The 19,846-nt window shown below is 44.1% G+C and overlaps 1 protein-coding gene across 2 annotated transcripts in view; it reads left to right on the top strand.

Annotated features, from left to right (window-relative positions):
• mpp7a (MAGUK p55 scaffold protein 7a) overlaps window positions 1-19,846 on the top strand; it is a 140,581-nt gene that overhangs the window by 93,499 nt on the left and 27,236 nt on the right. For both annotated transcript variants that reach the window (XM_083935789.1, XM_083935790.1), the window contains exons 10-11: window positions 2,733-2,929; window positions 3,566-3,636. In XM_083935789.1, coding sequence (XP_083791915.1) covers window positions 2,733-2,929; window positions 3,566-3,636 — 268 coding nt within the window. The remainder of the gene's footprint in view (window positions 1-2,732; window positions 2,930-3,565; window positions 3,637-19,846) is intronic.

Below are 19,846 nucleotides of genomic sequence, written 5' to 3'. Positions count from 1 at the left end.
TGATCCTACCAGCCTGTACTCCACAGGCTACTGCTATCCACCTTTTATAATCTCATCACACAACTAAAGAGAGACGGTTATAGCTCAAAACAGAGGGAATTATTAAAAATATATCACTTTTCATGTAGCAAATTATAATATATTGCAACTAGTATAATTAAAGCAGGTTTTATTCAGTCTTTGAAGCTGATGTTGTTCCAATGCTGTCTCGCTTCATTGATCTGTTGTCTGCTGATGAAGACGTTTATAATTCAGGAAACTCAGATACAATGAAATCAGCTCCTGCATTGTTTCCCTGTGTCCTTGAAAAAAGTTGCACCATCCTGAAAGGCAGTGGTAAAGAGCTGTGCAAGTTCAAGAGAGCAGAAGCCGGCCTCCCTCTGCTGCCGCCGACCTCAGCCACACCACGGCTGACAGCACCTTAAGTGTTGGGTTACTTTTTAAATGTCGTCAGTATATAAAAAAAAATGTGATAATTAGATGGGAACCAGCGAGAACCCTCAGATCCACAGGCAGAGTTCTTTTAACCATCCCTCACACTAACTCTAAAGCCGGAGTGGCTGCTGCCTTCTGCCTTAATGCCCCAAGTAGATGAAAGGGCCTGTCTGAGGACCTGAGAAAGGCTCCTTCCACACTGAACACCTTTAAAAGTAGGTTAAAAACATTGTCTACAAAACGGTCTAAAGTCCTTTTCTCACATGAAGCACATAACTTACTTGAACTCACCCGTAAACTTACTTACTCTTGATTTGGCGAGGGCTGGTGCCTGGGTCGAGTGTGCAGGAAGCAGGATATGACGTGAATTGTCGTTGTATACTTTCATCATAGTCTCCGTGTAAATCACCCTTCTTCTTCACTCTTGTATCTTTATTTCTGGTTTTGCACAAGCTGCATGATGTAAACACCATCAACACGCCAACTCGTGGGAATCCTCCGCACAATGAGCTGCACACAATCACAGATCCCACAGACGTTGTACTAGGGAGCTGGTGTAAAGTCTAAATTAATGTCTGGTCCAACTGATTCGGACATCTGCGTTCTCACATACTGTACAGCTCAAGCAGTTTGCAGTGCATTTGTGAAAGGGGCTTAAGTAAGGACATTCCTAAGACAGGCGAGATTGTTTTTTGACATTATCCTGCATTGGTTCTTTCTGCATTTGCACTTATTATTATATTATTATATGTCACTTTTATGTAAAGCACTTATGTTGCATTTTATTAAGTATGAAATGTACCTTATAAAGTTGATTTGCCTTGACTTGAACACATGTAACTGTACTTTATCAAAGAAAAGGTAAAAACAAGACTATCAATCTGACATTTCCCGCCAGCTAAAAACACAATTCTGTTGGCACTAAAAAAGTATGGAGGTTGGATATCGTGCCACATGTAGGACAAGATCACCTCCAATCATGTTGACTCTCGCCCCAGCAGACAGTACTGGAGCTTGTAGCCATCCGTTAAGAGTGTGTTTTAACTGCCACTCCAAACAGCATACCATTTTCTTACCCACTGGGATGTTGATACACCATTTCTCACGCTCATCTATCAGTAACAGGCAGAGGCTGGATCCACTCACTGGTTTCAAGCTCCAGGGTCGAGGCGGTTTATCATTATTCGCAACGCAGCCCACCCTGCATGTGTAACAGAGGTGTACAGGAGAGGGTGGGTCACTTACATCCTTTGTCATGTTGTAATGGTTGAAACTGTCCGGCCGTCTGAAAAATAGTCGGCCTGCGCCAAACACTCAGCTACTTCTTCATGAAAATAGCATGTGCGCTTACATCAGGTAGCGTAGATGCATCAAAGGGCAGCTAAGTGGATGAGCATCTACAGGCCAAATAAACTGAGCCAAGGAAGGAGGAGACCCTACGGTGGAGATGTATGAGTATATTCTGCCGCAGGGTTTAGCAGCCAAAACGTCTGTTATGACCCAACCAAAACATCGCTGTCTGAAACATCATTTTACTACATGGCACAAAGCACTCTTTAAATCAATAGAACTTCGAAGAAGTGCAATCTCTCCCTTGTTTTCTCTCTCACACAAACACATACACACTTTCCTTCTCTCTCTTTTCTCTTTCCATATGTAATAAGGTGTCTTAGGAGTGGTAACTCATCGTGACAGAACTTAATTTGGATAGAAGACATAGCAAGGTGCTTTAGGTTGCAGCTCGCCACCCACAGTCGGGAGAAGATGTCAGAGATTATTCCACTATAGGGTCCAACCTCCTTTGTGTTGACGAGTTGTGTCCAACCCAGCTGCCAAAGCAAATCAGTCCGACTCCTTAAAGAAAGAAAACAACTTTTTTTTTTTGTTCCTTAATGTGGAAAGATCACTGATATTAGATGTGTTTAGAATTAGAGAAAGTCAGCGGGTGGAACAAAGCACTTCCAACTGGAGCCTCTGACTCAGGAGATGTTACGTCTCGCCACAATTGGAGGATGGTGACAGGGCTTAGTCCATCCTAAGTGTTGATGGAACCACATGGAGAATAACTTGGCCGGCAGTTGCGGGTTTCAACTTCTGATTGCAATGACCTTTCTAGAATAATCACCCTGAGCGTTGGTGAAGCACCTTCTGTGTTTGTCCTGATGGTTTTCCTTTAGAGTTCACACTCTATGCAATGGAGGGAAAGGTTGCTTACAGTGAACCGTTGCTTTTTCCTGTTGTGCACTCAATCCGGCTCTTTGTTTTCTTCCCCTCCCCTCTTTCTGCTGTACATCCAGGTGTTTATGCGGGCACTTTTTGACTACGACCCTAAGGAGGACAAAGCCATCCCATGTAAGGAGGCTGGACTGGCCTTCAAGAAGGGATCCATCCTTCAGATCATGAGCCAAGATGATGCAACCTGGTGGCAGGCCAAACATGAGGGGGAAGCCAATCCCCGTGCAGGCCTAATCCCATCCAAACAGTTCCAAGAGAGGTAAGAAACAACCCCAGCTAGATCAGCCTGTCTACCTGTGCCACTTAACAAGGCTGGCCCGTTTGTCTTCACTGCTGTCACGGTCACACAAGTTCCCTCCCTCTTTCCCTTTTTCTCCCCCTTTCCTCTTTTATGTTTTTTTCTTGCTTCACTCTGCCAAAATAGTCTGGATTTCCGCACAATGTCTGGCCTGGAATGAGTAATGACAGAAAATGATAGTGCTGGTACTGATCCACTTTGGATGGCAAGTGGATGGAAAATCGCACATCAGTGTGCGCTCGGACGGCCGCACTTGATGTGCAACACAGAGCTCAGGAGGCCGGGGCAGTTTCTTGGCACCGTGCAAGATCATCGGAGGGGAAAAAAACACACACACACAAAGAGGGAGGGAGGAGAGCAAGAGAAAAGAGAGAACATTCACAAATATTCGATTTAACCCTGCAGTTTGGTCAACAGCAAGTGCGTTTCCCCTTCACCTCCTCTCTTTTCCTTCACCAGTCTCAGCTGAGAGGAATGAAGCTGGTGAATACTGAAGCATAGCAGGGAGTGTTTATTATTCCCTATGCGCTCATAAAAACTGATGGTTTTATTGTGCCTTTTTCCTCTCTTTCTTTATCCTCCTCTCTCTTCTTCCAGGAGATTTGCACTGCGGCGACCTGTCACGACTCTCCCGCTCCCGCTCCAGAGGAACTCTAGCCGACGATCATGTAAGCATATATGATCTGCTGCGATAACTAGCTAACCAGAACATGACACACTGCAACAGGTGGGTGTGTTTAGGAGAGATTATGCAGAGGAAGTGATCATAACTAACAAACGACCATCTCTGCGCTCTGAGGCCACCGCTGACTCCTGCGGTACAGTTGAACTGCTTCACGCCTGTCATCAGAGGAAGTGTTGTGTCTGGATTTACCTTCCTGTCTGCTCCATGTTTCACTCGCACAGTCTCTTGCCAGACTCTCTTTTCTCTGTCCCCTCTCTGCCGCTCCATGTGTTGATGCGGTCGAAGTCATGCAGGCGCTTTAATGCGAAGGAGGAGGAGTTTTGCCCTCTGGAAAACCTCTCAGAGCCTTTTCACCTTCCAGCCAAAACAACAGCCAGCCTACACACTCATCCATCTCATCTCTTCACATCTCAAGGTGCCTAATGACGGATTAATGATCTGATGCTAGGCCTACAGATGTGATGAAGGCAAAACGCTGCTCTGTGAAGCACATTAGCGTTTCTTTATGATTACGAGCCTGTACGGTGACCCCCAAACCTAACCAGTCAGTTCAGCAGGGTCAGGGTGAATGCATCAGCTGGAGAACTTAGCAGAAACTTGCTATAAAAAGATGGCAGATCAGGAAATGGGGGGATTATAGCTAAATGACCCTTATAAATCAAAGATTGTTGATTGCTTCATAATGAAGACAGAAGACATAAACCATGTTACACAAGAAAAGGACAGCAGCAGAAACAATTAGGCATGGCCTGCAGACCTGGGCTAAAGGTTTAATACAAGAGAAGAACCATGAGCCAGTGATGGTGGAGCAATACTGCCGCCTTCAAGTGTTTGCCAGCATGACTTTGAATTAGCTTTTGGCTATTATTATTTAATAGAGGGCGATACCAAACAGTAGGGAGCTTTGATGTTTATGCTGTGAGTGAACTTTACTGTCAAGTTTAGTGTGGAGTTTGCATGTTCTCCCCGTGTCTGCGTGGGTTTTCTCCGGGTTCTCCGGTTTCCTCCCACAGGTTAAGTTAATTGATGACTCTAAAATTTGCCCGTAGGTGTGAATGGTTGTCTGTCTCTGTTCGTCTCTATGTGCCCTGCGATAGACTGGCGTCCTGTTCAGGGTGTACCCCGCCTCACGCCCGATGTCAGCTGGAATCAACAAGCGGTTGAAGATGAATGAATGAAACTAAGTGTCATTGGGAATGTCCCGCAGTTCTCATCCTTTGCTGTAAATCATTCAACTTAAAACGCACAAGTGTCTCCAAAATGAACCCGCAACTGACAAAAGTGTTGATTTAAAGGGCAATACCACCTAAATAAGGAATTCCAATATGTTATTTCCATGGCCTGGAAAGGTTCAATCAATAATTGTGAGCCTGAGCTACTGTAAGAAGAAAACTAAAATAAGTCTTAAAGTTGTGGTGTCATTGAGTATAAAGTGTGGAGCTGCTCCTTAGACAGTGAGGAGGTTTTTATACCCAAATGAGCTTTGTCATATTGTAGAGTTGTCAGTTGTGAAACAGAAAATATGCCTATATATTCCTCTGGGTCTCTCAGTGTCATCTAGAACACATTTCCAACTTCTATGTCTATGGCGCAGCTTCACACTTTATACTTGATGAGATCACACATTTGAGTTTTAGCAGTCACTGGATTTTAGGAGAGAGTTGTTCACTAATGTTACTAATGTTTTTGGACTGTCTAAGACCATAGAAATAACATGTATGTTGTATGTTAGAATATGGGCGTTTTTCCCCTCTAACAGCAAAGGCTGAACATCTTTACCACCTTCACTCCCATCAACCCCCACAAAAAGACAGGCCATTGCTTTTTAAGGCTGCAGACTTTCAGAGTAAAACCCAAGCGCCTCTCTCGGTAACCGTGATTTCTGCTTCCTCAGAACTCACAACACTGTAGACTGCTCCTTTTTTAAAAATCACAATATGTTTCAAGCTCATATTGGTCTTTGAGTACTGAGAAAAGCGCTTTATTAAATTGATCTATCATCATTATTATTATTATAAAATGTAAAACTCCGGACAGCTGTTGTGGCTGCTGTTTATAACACACTCATTCTTTCCTTGCACCTGAGTGAAAACCCCTGTAAGAGGTTCCCTGACATGCAGTTTTAAAAATGACAAAGACATTAGCTAGGATTTACAAACAGTTGCCAAATAGCAATTTGGTTTTGTATATGGTGAGCTACAGTGCATGAACAGAAGCCTGTCCAGCTGGCATCATGACTGCACATTACAATCTAACTGCATGTGCATGCCTGTAGCCATGGAGGAGGAAATCATGCTGTGCTCATCGGCTGTGGGTTAAGCAGAACTTGTGGTCCAGCCCGCCCCACACAGATTAAAGTCTGCACTTTGCTGACATCGTGCTCTTTACTGGACATTTGCAATTTATTGTGACCTATTAGTATAGTTAGATAAATAGTTATTACTGCCCTTCCTGCTTGTATCCTTGCTTGCTTTATCTTCATTTATTCTCTTATGTCCTCATATTCATAGCTTTATATGTACTATAGGCCTAATGAGTCCCCATAGATTCTCATCTGCAATGTACAGCTTGCTCCCTCCTTTCATTCTGCATTTCCCGAACATATGAGCCCTCAGAAAAAAACACACCACACGTGTACTTGGCCTTATTGGCCTGCTCTGGTCTCACAATGAGACCATTGAACCAAAACCTAGTTCTTATTGGTCGTATTTTTCACTGTAGGTTACCACTTTGGAACGGAGATGTCCATTTGACTGCTTGCTTCCCTCAACATGGCGGTGAGCCCTTAATGTAACGTGACTCTTTCAATATGTAGCTCCGAAATAACCAACAGAGCTACACTGACCACCTCTAAACTTAGCATTAGGGCTCTTTTACCTCAGATTTTAAGCCCTCTGGTGAATTATGGATGTTGTCATTTCCTGGTTATGTTCAACCGCATACTGGCATACATGGTGCAGGGTGGCCAAAAATAGCCTGCTAAAAAGTTAAAGACAGACAGTGCTGTACTGTTCCCTTACTATTTCATTTTAATGGCCCAGTTCCTCTTATGAGTTATGGGATTTGTAAACCCCCCCCCACCCTCTCTCTATGCACAGGAGGCAGGTGTAAAATGTTGTAGTGTCCGCTGCAGCCCATACCAAAGGAACATAAGTCTCCTTCTGAGCTGTAGCTACATTTTCTTCATTGTGTCATACACACCGTAAGGATTAGTTTGGTGTGCAGCAGCGGTAGTAGGAAGTCCCTTGACATGGCCCTCTCAGGACTAGACGAATAACTGTGGCGTGATAACACTTCACTCTCTGTTCCTCACACAATCATTTCTCTGTGTTCGAAATAACAAAAAAAAACAACAAAAGCAACGAGTTTAAATTAAAGTGAAGGGTGTAAAAGAAAAAACTGAAAGAAGGAGACGCATAAGAGTGGAACAGCATTATGGATGGATTGAAGGAGGAATAGATGGAGAGGGAAGTAGTGGTGGGGTCACATTCGGTAGCAGATGTGGCCCAGCGGAGTGGTGGTGGCTGGGTCAAAAGAGATGGAGGGAGACGAAGCTTGGATCTCGTGCACGTTGGACCTGCGGGGCCCCGGGGCCACAAACTGCAACCTAATTGAAGGATACCTTGGAGACCTCGCTGTTACCGAGCACAGGACAGCAGTGGTGATTGAGTAGGGGGTCCCTTTCTCTCTCTTTCTCTCTTTCCAGCCCGGGAGCTCCGTCGGCTGGAACAATATTGGTCTTGGCGAGGGGCTGCGGCGAGCATTGCTTAACCGTGTCCATTTACGCCTAACATTTGCAAGATATAAATAATCCCTTCCCCTACTGTTGCTCTTGCTGCTTTCATGGATTCATTCCTCGGTTATGAAAGTGATCTTTAAAGTGCCATCCGTTTAAGTCAGTTATTAATCTGGTACAGGGGTTATATCAACTGTTTTACATCTATAGTTGTCAACCTGGCCTAGCTGCCCCCTAGCTCCCTTCCATCAATACCTGGCTCCCCTCCAGCTTCCCCATCTGTTCTCTCTGAACACACACAAGGCTCTCTGGGCTTTCTTACAGCATGTCTGCTCCTCTGTCTGACATGCAAGCCTCTCCACTGTCTGATTGTTTGGTTTGGTTCGCAGTCTGCCAAACACGTGGACACACTTATCGCTCACCTTGGGGTCTTTTTATGTCTCTCTTCATACATTACAGCGCCATCCCTCTCACTCTCGCTCCCTCTTTCTCCAGTGAGCGACTGAATCATTTCGAAATACCGCCCGAGATCGGTCTTAAGTGGCCCTGAACCTGGCCCTGTGTTCAATTTATCCGTCCATTTCATTTTTCAACTTAAACGCTTGCAGACCCGGGAGGAGGTTTAGAAGCGCAATGGATGCCGGAGAAAAGATTCATTTTATACTCATAAGTTAGAGCCAGATAACCCTGTGGAGATCACATTTGACGTTTTATAGATCAAGTTGTTATTGTTTCCCTTCACCTCAAAATTCCCTGCACATCGGTTCATTGTCAGTATCCCGACTCTAAGTGACTTGTAACGTTTTGTAATATAGAGTATTGTAACCCAACCTAGCCCTGCTCTATCTTTCACTCCCTTCTTTATCCTAACCCAGTTGGTTGCTCTACATTTGAAGGCGGAAAGGCACATGACAAAGATCTCACTCTGTGTCATCTGGAAAATTCCACCGGTCTCCCTTTGGTTGTTTAAAACACAGAGATAGAGATATAGCGAGCAAAAGAGAAAGTGACATCGTCCAGTTTGTTCAAGGAGAAGGCCATCTGTACGCTGGCTGGCTGCGACGGTGACATCAGCCCATAACTCAGGGCCATTTACAGCGTGCTGACTAGGGGTCATTCCTTTGTCTCTTCCTGCCTCGTAAGGAGATATCTGAAAGATTGTCAAGGAGCACTGACACTCTGCTGGATAGCTCACTGTGACAGATATCATCCATACAGCTGCAAGTATAATCCAAAGAGTTAAGATACCTACGATTTTAGGTTTCTCTAATTGGCGGTACAACGTTGGTGGTACTGCAACACGATGATGTGGTGGTTAGCACTGTGGCCTCACAAGAAGAAGGTTCCTGGTTCGAATCCCGACTGGGGCCCTTCTGTGTGGAGTATGCATGTTCTCCCCGTGTCTGCGTGGGTTTTCTCCGGGTTCTCCGGTTTCCTCCCACAGTCCAAAGACGTGCAGGTGTTCGGTTCATTGATGACTCTAAATTGCCCGTAGGTGTGAATGGTTGTCTGTCTCTGTTCGTCTCTATGTGCCCTGCAATAGACTGCCGTCCTGTCCAGGGTGTCCACCGCCTCACGCCTGATGTCAGCTAGTAGTAGTAGATGTGTAATAAGCGGGATAATGTAGAGCAGGCGTACTATTAATGCAAACAATAATACACTTAATCTACATAGTCCCTTATGGTGACGAGGACGAGGTTTGATAATGACCTACTGTTCAGTCCAGTTCATAACTTTACTTTAAATAAATAGGATGAAATAATCGGGCTAAACTTTTGTTTATAACCTGTCTGGCTGTCTGAGCTTCCGTGGTTCTTTTCCCTCTGTGTAGTTGTGATGTCGTCATATTTCGAGATCTTAGCGATTACTATGATCAGTACAATGGGCCTCATTCACCAGCAGCTCTTAAGAATACATTTCTGCTTAAAACCCATTTACGCAGATTCTGACATTCACCAATGTTTTCTTATTTGGGATTTGTTCATAGGTAAGAACAAAATCTACGTACACTCAAGAGCACTCTTGAACATGTTTGTGCAAAACAGGTGGTTTCTGCGTTTTCTCTAATTATACAATTGTTTAATTTAAGTTAGTTACTTAAGTTAAAGACTTAAATTACAATAGTGCGTTGAGAATTCATAACCCAAACTGTTTTTTTGGAGTCTGGTTCTTCATCCTCTGAAGACTTTTGTTTGGGCATTCTTGACTCGATTCACTCTTTCCTTTTCCATTTCTGTTCGGCTGTTTGCACACAGCCCTGTAGTCTCATGCTCTTTTATGGGGGTTGGCGGAGTGTTTATCTGCTAATTAGGATCAAGCGTGTGCTTTGAACTTACAAAGAAATGAGATTCATCATTTTAATAACAAAGGTACGAACACTTCTGCGGTTCATGAACACGTCATGAGTTCTGTTTAGGACTTTTCTTAAGAAGAAATTCTGAAGTTCTTGGTGAATGTGGCCCATATGTTATCATAACCAATAAAAATGGCTGCCAAAGCTACAAAAGTAGGACCCAAGTTGTATTTCCCTGGAATATCCTTTAACCTTACATCCACTCATCTTTCTGTTTTTGTCATCCATCCTTTCCATTCATTCCATCACTACCCTCATCTCACCCCTTCTGTCATCCCATCTGTGGTGAATCTTTGGTATGTGGGCGACATGCGATATACCCCTAAGCATGTGTCCCTGTCCAGGGCGAGGGGGGTCGGCCATGAAGCATCCAGTGAGGCTAGCTCTGACTGGTACACTGGTTGACTGCACGCTGAGAATGTCTGTGAAAGACGACGGCCACAATCTGGGCGGCCATGGCTCCCCTGCGCTGAGTAAATGATAGGCTTGGCTGCCACCATCACTGCAGGCTTCGCCGTCCGCATACACATCAGATTATGACTACAGCTCATTCTCACTGCTCTCGAAATGGTTTATTTGCACCGGCGAGTCAAATGCACTCTCAGAGAAGGCACAGGATGACGTTTTTCCACCATTTAAGCATTCAAACAGGCTGTACCCTGTCCATTTACATTCTGCAGCGTTATCACATGGTGTTTCATTAGACTAGGAATGTTAGAGTACAAGGCTACGAGGCCATTAGGCCATGCAAACCATTCCTGTGGCAGATAGGCACAAGATGAAAGCCTTCCAGAGTGTAATAAGGGCAGCACTTGGAAGGATTTTGGATATCTTTATCATTCTCATATTGTCTTTGTTGTTTATTCTTTCAAGTCTCCCTCTGTCTTCCCCCTCTACAATTACCTCTCACCCAACTCAAAATGTGGTTCAGGTGCTGCTGCTTTAACCTAAATGTCACATTACAGCGGAAGGAGGGCAACATCAGTAGGAACATTGCCGTGAACACTAACATGTGAAACAAGATGTCAGATAAAGGCGGGCACAATCACAGCGCTCAGGCCTGATGTTGCTCGCACGGAACAACCTTCGCAGTGATCACTCCTGACTGCTGTTTTGACTAGTCATTAACTCTGTATGTGACGTTACATGTCCCTGAGCTGCGGTGCGCTCTGGGAAATGAACGCACTGCTCTAAGGCAAGCCCCATACTGTGGTAGATGGTGTTATGTATGTTTTGATTTAACCTTGTTTTGGTCAGATTGGGAACACATGAAGGGGAGGAAGCATCTGTAAGTGCCTCCAAATGTTCACGGCATCTTAAACCAAACACACACTGATCCCGCATCAGCTACCATTTTAAAACCATCGTCTTATAGCTGTTTGGATGGCACTCTGAAACATCTGGAGTGATTTCAAATGCTACCTAACATCCTTTTGAATCTGAATCTGTTTCTTTCTGTGAAGCCGCAGTGGATGCACCACAGACGTGTACCACAGGAATCTCACTAGGTAACAATGGGTGTTAATGTCTTCTAGAAAAATAGGAACAGAAATGTTTTTTAGTAGAATCTCCAAGTTCATTGTTATAGGTGGATAAAATACTGACACAAGGTCCAGTGACTAGCTTTTTTTTCTGAGCTTTCAACTCTATCGCTCAAGCTGCGTCCAAAATTCCCTGCTATCATTCAACGTGCATTTGTGTGAATAAACAGTAGTAAGCATCTTTTAAATCTGCCATAAAATGGAGAGAAGTCACGTCGAGGCTGCACTTCGATAGATGAAATAAACATGGCAACAGCTGCGCTAATACAGCCACATGCTAGAGCGAGAATTATTACTAAAAAGCAGAATTCGGGACGGTCGGTGGAACAGTGGTTAGAGCAGTTGCCCCATGAGAAAGGTCCTCCAGGCAGTTGCCACGGGTTCGACTCCTACCTGCGGCCCTTTGCTGCACGTCACCCCCCTCCCTCTCTCTCAGCCCATTTCCTGTCCGTCCTATATAATAAAGGCTTGAAAAACTGCCCCAAAAATAATATTTAAAGAGCCAAATTCAAGCCTGTTAATCCCAACAAAATATAATAATCTATCTAATCTCTTTTGAGAATTAAGTCAGAAAAGATTTTTATATTTTAACTGTCACCTGTATTTTCCCTCACATGAATAAAACATTTCCACCATTAATTGATGCATAAAATTCCACCCAATTTTAGGAAATTCAGTGTGTTAGGCTCAAAATGTTGTGCACAACCAGACCCTCGCTTATTATGTGTGTTGAAAGGAAATCTGCACCCTTGCTTCCTGAAAGCCTCCTTGCAGGTTGGGGACACGTGACCATGGTAACCAGTGCCATCCGCAGCTCATATAAAGCTTAAATCGCTGCAAAAAGCCAGGCAAATACTCCAACGACCACATTGCACTGTGGGATATTTAGGACGGCGCAGTGTCAAGTGTTTGCATACTCCAAACCACAAAAGGCATGAAATTCACGTGCTATTAGTTTCAAACATGGGACGTTTGGGACATATATAAGGCTCACATGCTGTTTTAGCCTGCTGAATAGCACGTTAATATGGAATTTTAACGCAACCATGTTCTTAATCAGTGGAAGGTGTTTACACACTTACTCTCTGGGTTACATCTCCCCCTAAAGTTCCATACTTTGTTCACGTCATGAGCCATCTCCATGAAAACTGAGCATCACTGACGTACTGTTAAAGAGCGCAAGTTGAAATCGAAAAAAAGCTATAGTAAGTAGACCTTGAGTGAGTGTTTTGGTAAATTAATGTAGTAGTAGTGAGCAGTAGAGAGCATTTTTCTCAAATATTACAAAATGAAATAGAATCAGGATCTATTTCAAGTTTGTATGAGAAAGGACTCACAACCGTATTTAAATTTGGACGTGTCACTGGTGTGCACTAGTGTACTTGAGAAACACACACACCATCTTAAACTGTAGCTCAAATGAGAGTATTTCACTTCAGAAATGAAGATGTTAATTCATTTTGTCATGTTGTTTGTTTTTCTTTTCGAAGATGATGTGGCTATAGAGTTTGGTACGTCTCCTTCTCTTTATTCTCTCATCTCGTTTCCTTAACGTACTTTTTCATAATCTAACATTTTCTCCCTAACTGTGACTCACTCCCATTCCTTGCTTCTTTTGCACTCACAGCCGAGGAGTCTGAAGGTACGACTTGTCTGACATCTCCCATTGCATAGCACTTTACTGACAGGTCACGCTGGCTGATAGTGTTGCAATACACAAACAGTCAAAGCATTTGTGATTGGTTCCCCTTCATTATTTCGTTGGTGTAACGAAAGGTCTACCTCTCACCTCTGCTCCCCATCCTTCTTGTTTTCATTTGGCCGGTCTTCTCATGTCAAAGCTAATCGCTCTTAAAGGGGAGCATCAAGTGTCCCTGTCCGTTCCTCCTTTTAAAAACTGTGGAGAGTTTGCCGGTTATTGGCTTTTGCATTTCACAAAGCCTCTTCTTTCCCCGGCTAACTTGTCATTTTCATTAGAATGGACGTCGTTTGGAGAATCATACCTTCACATTGATACCTCCAGTAATCTATTATGAACTCACTCACGATACTACATTCTTTCATTCGACTCCCAAAAAACATCCAAAGCAATGGCCAGGGATGTAGTGGACTGTAAATTCAGTTTATGCCGATGATTATATGAAATACATATTTAAAGAAAAGGGCTTTAGCCACATTTGAGGGTCACCTACATTTTGTTAAAGTCATTTAATGGTAGTATCATTTTCGATCATGTTAACAGCCATTTGCCTCATGACGCAACAGCTGGAGGTCGTAGTTAACCTCTATTCTTATTTACCACTATATCATTGGCTATCACTCTGGACTAAGTGAACATAATTAACTGAAACTCCACCAACATGAGTATCACAAAAAAATCTAACCAGTGTCTATCTTGTTGACTGTACCTGTGTGTTCTTTCTGTATTGTATTTCTTTGGACTTTGACCTTTCCCGTATGTGGTTAGAGGGGTAGGTGCCTGTTGCCTTCACGTCTGACTGTTCTGCTCTCTTCCGGCTTCTCCTTTCTTTCTCTTCTCATCACCAGAGGACGCTGAACATAATAGCGGATTCCACCTAGGTGAGAGATGTTGCCTTCTTTCTTCATTTTGCCCTCTGCCCTCCTGATTTGGCTGTTCTTTTTGATGCATTAACAGTGAAGACAGTGACCAAGATTGTTTTAGATTTACACGTGTCCTCCTCATAAATCCTTCCTCGACCCCTCAGTCCTTTTTTGTATAGATCAGCCTTTATATTCTGTGCTGTGTTACACTATTACACTAACAAAAAGTTATCTGCTTTTCATAATGTACTTGACATTTTCCTCTAACTCCCACTGTGTTTTTGGTACAACTGATTGAACTTGGACTCCCATGTAAAAACACAGAGTGGTTCCGTAGTGGTTCACTAACCTACGGTGTGCTATTTTCTGCTCTTGCTGACAGCGGAGTCCACTGGCGGATCATGTCATGGATTTGCAGAATGTAGTATTTATCCTGCTCTGCCTCTGCTGTTGGTCTGAAGACATCTTTGAGAACGGTTCTTGATGGATTTGGGTTTAAAGGACGGCTTGTTTTCCATGCTTTGTTCTGGAGGTCCGGCCGAGCGCCGGACTCGTTGATGTGGTCCCGGTCAGATTTAATGACAATTACCGTGGCCTGCTTTTGGTTCTGCAGCCCTTTCCAGAGAGCTGCTTCCAATTCTCTGTCTTGTACAGAAAATGTTCCCCATCATGTTTTTATTACCACTGTCATTTTCCCGACAAATCATAAGGTATCGTCCCTCTGGAGGACCACAGGCCGTACTAACTGGCTCATAACCTAATCCTTTGCCTGTCCATCTGCCTTTTCCTTTAGTTACTGTCTCTTTATTTCCTCCTCTGTCTCTCTTTTCGTCTCTCTATCCCTTTCTTTCTATATTCAGATGTTGAGGTCAAGAGGTGAATTGGGCTCAGAGTTCTCATTGCACACTACAACGTTTAGACTCCAGATTTCACAGGATATCCAGTGCACGCGAGTTTATAAATACTGAGTTTGAGCCGTGTCTGCCAAGCTCAATCAGGGTCACTTCCCAAGGCCGAACTATGCCAAACACCAGTCCATTTTTTTCCCAGATCTCTCTGTCCCCTTCAGGCTTGCCCTTACTGTCACCCTGCCTTCCCCGTGAGGTCAATGACCTCAGCCTCTCCTCTTCCTCCTCGGTACCCAAACAACATCCAGCACTCTAGCGGGTTAGCAGCATTTCTTGACTCCAGCAGCCCAGAACGAGGTTTAACTGAAAGGAGAGAACCTCAGGAGGAGGAGAGGAAAAAAAATAGTGAGTTATAATAACATCTTCTCTACAGTATGCGAGTACTTGCTGCATGGCTTTTCAGCCTGTTGGATGTGGTTATATGATTTAGACTTGGCCCGTTCCTAAAAGTTTGAAATCCTAGAACTTACAGATGCTTTTGCAATGCTACTGAGGTTGCATGGGGAAATAAAGGAGGCGGTGGGAGGGGGTAGGGAGTTGTTGTCCTTAGTTTTTGGTTTGTTTTCCCTTCATGCCTCTCTCAGTGATGCAATGTCTGTAAGGTCCTTTGCCAAAAGTGATCCTCGAGCACTACTAGGGGGCGAGCAGATTTCTGTGCTCAGATGCTGCTCGATTTTAGAGCCAGCGGACTAGAGAATAAAGTCTGACTTAGGAGGAGGAAAACTGCGTCCCATGATGCCTTCTTATCAGGATTTTCTAGAAAGCAGTGCTCGGAGACTTCATATTCTGTACAGAGAATTAAAGTTTTACACATTCTCTTCAGTTATGACACCCACGGAGCATTATTTAGTTTCAAAAGCACCAAAAAATGTGGTTTTCAAGTGACCCATCAGTGCACGTTAGGCACAACCAGAAAATCCATACACTGGCATTGTGATGTGGACACGTACGCACGGTGACGCGTCACTAAAATAATCACAAAAGTCACACACTGGACGATGGGACGGACGGATGGATGGATGGATGGATGAATGGATAAAAAGAGGGCAAAGCAAGTGGCTCCAAATCAATTCAAGCTAAATAACCGGGGGCTGGGATATCCATCAGCCCCTTACAATTCAATTATGTCCAAGTTATGGAAGAAATGGAAAAGTGTTATAAACAGAACTGAAAAATGCTCCACTTCCAAAAAGAGATGAATTCATCAAACTGCAGTTGTGGACATGCATGAGCCGATGCTTTGGGATTATTACATTTTTCCCCCCTCTGTGTCCAAACAGAGGGAAACTTGACTTTATATGACTGAAATGATACGCATTTTTATGTTCAACACTGGATATCCACATCGGATACAACTGGAGCAGGTATATGCAACTTCCTGGACTGTGGTTATTGTTGCAGAGCATCTTCCCCGTCTGAACATCAGACTGATGAGACAAACAGGAAAGCAGGCATTTAGCCTCATTACTTTTGGCACTCAGAGGCTCATTCTGGCATGTTGATAGTGGCTTCAAGGACTCCAGTAGAAGCAGAAGTACTTGTGTGTGCGTGTTGTTGTTTTTGGGGGGTTTTTTTTGCCAACACATAAGGCATCAGGCATCGTTTTAAGACGAGACATTCCTGAACCCAAAGAGCTGTGGGATAAGACGGAGGGGAAAAACAAATAGCACTAGACACAAATGGACCTCTCGCAGCCAAAGGTCTAGAGCGCTATTCCACTGTATAAGCCTGTAACACTTGGGTTGGGTACCACTTTCCAAATGCTTAGTGCGGGGGCCGTGGAAACTACTCCCAGACTGTGTTCTCCCCAGATAACACTCTAATGAGTTCACCACCGTGGCCTGCTACACGTACGTATTTCAAATGTCACACCAACGACCCATTGCTTTCATTACGTTTATTATTAGAGGAGTGAAGTACATCGACTTGGCTGAAAGTTGACTGAAACTTCCCTGAAGTCCAGAGGTTGGATCGGTATTGTATGTATACACCGTTTAGAAATAGTTGGACATTTGATACAATCAAATATTCTAAGATCAGCCACGGAGCCCACTTTACTACTATACCATAATCATTTTCACAGATGCCTGTTAACAGTTGTGTGGAGGGAGCATTTGAAGGACACACGCCTGTCTGTCTGGATATGTCCCCTTCCTTCTTTTCACTTGCTGTCCTTTCAGCATTCTCCTCTATTCCTCTGTTTCCTTTCTTCTTCTCTTCTGATTCCTCTGCTTTCCCCTCCTGATTCCTCTCTTCTCCTCAAGACCTTCTTAAAACCTCTGGAGAGATTTACCAGTATATAATGTTGGCCCACAGTGACGTAGCTCAACTTCTGTCTTTATAAAATTGCCTCGACAGTCTAGCGTGCTTCCTTGTATTATGCAAGCAAAGCAAATTGGTGATAAATCAAACAGAGCAGTCCTTCTGTCTACCACAGGCTTTTGTATTTTTGTCATTATGAGCAGCAACACTCTTCTTCTTTTATTCACTATTGGGCTAATAATGGCTGACAGTGTGGAAAGCGTACTCCACCTCCCTAGCTGCCTACCATGAGCCTTCCTCATCCCTTCCAACCAAGTCAGTAATGGGCACGCATATAGGGGCCGAGTGAGCCGGTAATGCTTCCCACATTTGGTGCCCACGAACGGGACTAAGTGTTACAGCGCTAAACCGCAGCGTGCGGCATCGAGCCACAAGCATAATTCTCACTTAATCCCCAGCTGCCATGCATGGTTAATTCCATAGATGTCGTCTCCGTAAGTCCAGAGGAGAGAAGGGCCCCTGCCTAGAGATCCAGGATGGAACTGGAGCTGTCAGCACGGTCTCCTGTAGTTAGGCCACGGGCCTTAGACGGCGGCCCTCACGGCATTGGGGCGTCACAACAGGTGGTTTCACTATGAGCCTTTTCCTCTTAGCTTCACTGCACATTTTCTCTCTCATTTTCTGCACAAAATGAAGCTTGATTGGGAAGGAAAATGTCATTTTTTATTCTTTTCTGTGTTGTCATGTCGCTGATCGCCTACGCATTATGTCTGGAAGACCTGATGCTTGTATTGTTCTCAGGCTTCTCCTCTTTCAGACGCCCGTTGACGTGCACGACTTGAGTCTTTTTGAGTCATCTATAGTTTTTTTTTTTGTCTTACGGCACTTTTCTTTCTTCTTTCTGCAGTTGTAGCTATTTATTTTTCAGGTGCGGGTTTGTAGCAGTGCACAGGATGTTAATGTCCGAGTGGGCAGTTTGCATTCACAGTTTGCAGAGGCCTTGGGGCGCTTTTCTAGACGCACATGGTGAATTTCCTAAGTGGCTGTTAGATATTATCACACTGGAAAATGGGCTTGCAGGACTGCTGGCGACTTCCATGCAATTGTGTGCATATGCATGTGAGTGTGTGTAGTCACAGCTCGTGTTTACACTACGTTAAATATGTCCGTCTTTTTTTCCTCCACTTTTTTGTGTTGCCGTTTTACTGAAAGGACTTTGGATCAAAGTGTCCGTGTGTTTGTGAGAGACGTGTGTGTGTCTTTGTGTATGTGTTTGAGCGTGAGAGACGTGTGTGTGTGTGTGTGTGTGTCTGTCTGTCTGTTTGTGTATGTGTGTGACTGTGTGTGTGCGTCTGCGTGTGCCTGTATGCGAGTTTTCAGTTGCAGTTCTGGCAATTACCCAGTCACAGCCTGGTGCACATCATTAGGAGGTGCATGTGTGTGTGGGATTTAAGTAAGGAAACTTAAACTCCATACCCCAAGACACACAACTTTTGCAGACCAGGACACCATGCAGCTTTGATTTCATGGAAATTCAAAACAGATCTGTTGTCAACAAATTTGAGTTGACCTGTCAACTATTAAAAGAGGTATTGGATCCCAGTGCCACACATATCATGCATTCCTTTTCTACTACTAAGCCTTATGCTTGGATCCTCCTGTGACAAACATGTTGGTGTTCCAACATACCCGAGGCTTTTCATGACATACAGGCAGGCTGTCTGCATCTGAACAGGACTTGAATCATTCCTTAATTCTGGATCAAATTAATTTCCATCCCCTCTGTCTAATCCAGTCTCTGTCAGGGCTAAAGATCAGATGGCTGTTGGGAGGTTTTGGTGAGGGATGGGGAGCTGCGCTTGCTGCATGGCGCTTGGATTTATTAACCCTTAGGCGGTGCTAGAGGGGAGGGTGAGAGAATTCACCATCATTATGTGGATGGAGCTGTCTAGAGAGGTTTAAGTGATCTTGAGGGGGCACTAGATTACTATGGGCCCCCCTCAGCCGAGAGACGAGGATTTATAACTGTTGAGCCTTGTAATGAAACCCTGTGCACCTGCCTACCCTGTGGAAAGTAGAGGAGAGTGCCCTTGAGCCAATGAGATGGCAGTTTGTCCTGCTTTGACGGAAATAATGAATGACTATCATAGTATTACTTAAAGCCTAATTGGTCAGTAGTGTTTACATTGTGATAAATGACTGACCAAAGTGGCTTTTTGGGGTTTGAACTTCCAGAAAATTGACTGTTCGCTTTCAATAGGATATCATTAACATTATACTTTTAATGTTTATTGTAATGATGTCAACCCTTTTGGATATTGGTTACAGTTTGATGTCTTTTCAGGAGAAATGCAGATGAGCGGTGTATGTTTTCCACTGTGTGGCATGGGCTAATACTCCCTTGGTGGGGGTGGGGGGGTGAGGGTGCTGAATGAGTAGATAAACCACAGGAGAAATGGCACAGGCACCGTAAGCCACAACCTGCCCACAGTGGAACAAAGTCTGCCCTACGTAAATGTTCAATGTAACACTATATTCGGCACTCAGGCGCATGTGTACACTTACAGTATATGTATACACAAGCTCATGCAAAAACATTATTATTCTGCTCCAGTGAATTACAGTGTGTTTCATTTGTAACTCAGCATAGGTCCGCAGCTCCATCCCTTATTAAGGGGCTGTTTTGAAAAGAACAAGCGGAGAAGAATGCAGACTCTCACTCTTTGCTGCATGTCTGCACAGCCCCTCAGTGGTTTGAAATGTTGTGGAAAATATTAAGGGGGCGGGTATCAGGACCTGTGTCAACTCCCGATTCTTCTCTCCATTTATTA

This window comes from Echiichthys vipera (assembly GCF_963691815.1).
Source record: "Echiichthys vipera genome assembly, chromosome: 21".
Lineage (NCBI taxonomy): Eukaryota > Metazoa > Chordata > Actinopteri > Perciformes > Trachinidae > Echiichthys > Echiichthys vipera.
Note: the sequence above shows the minus strand (reverse complement) of the source record. Positions and strands in the feature narration are given on the sequence as shown.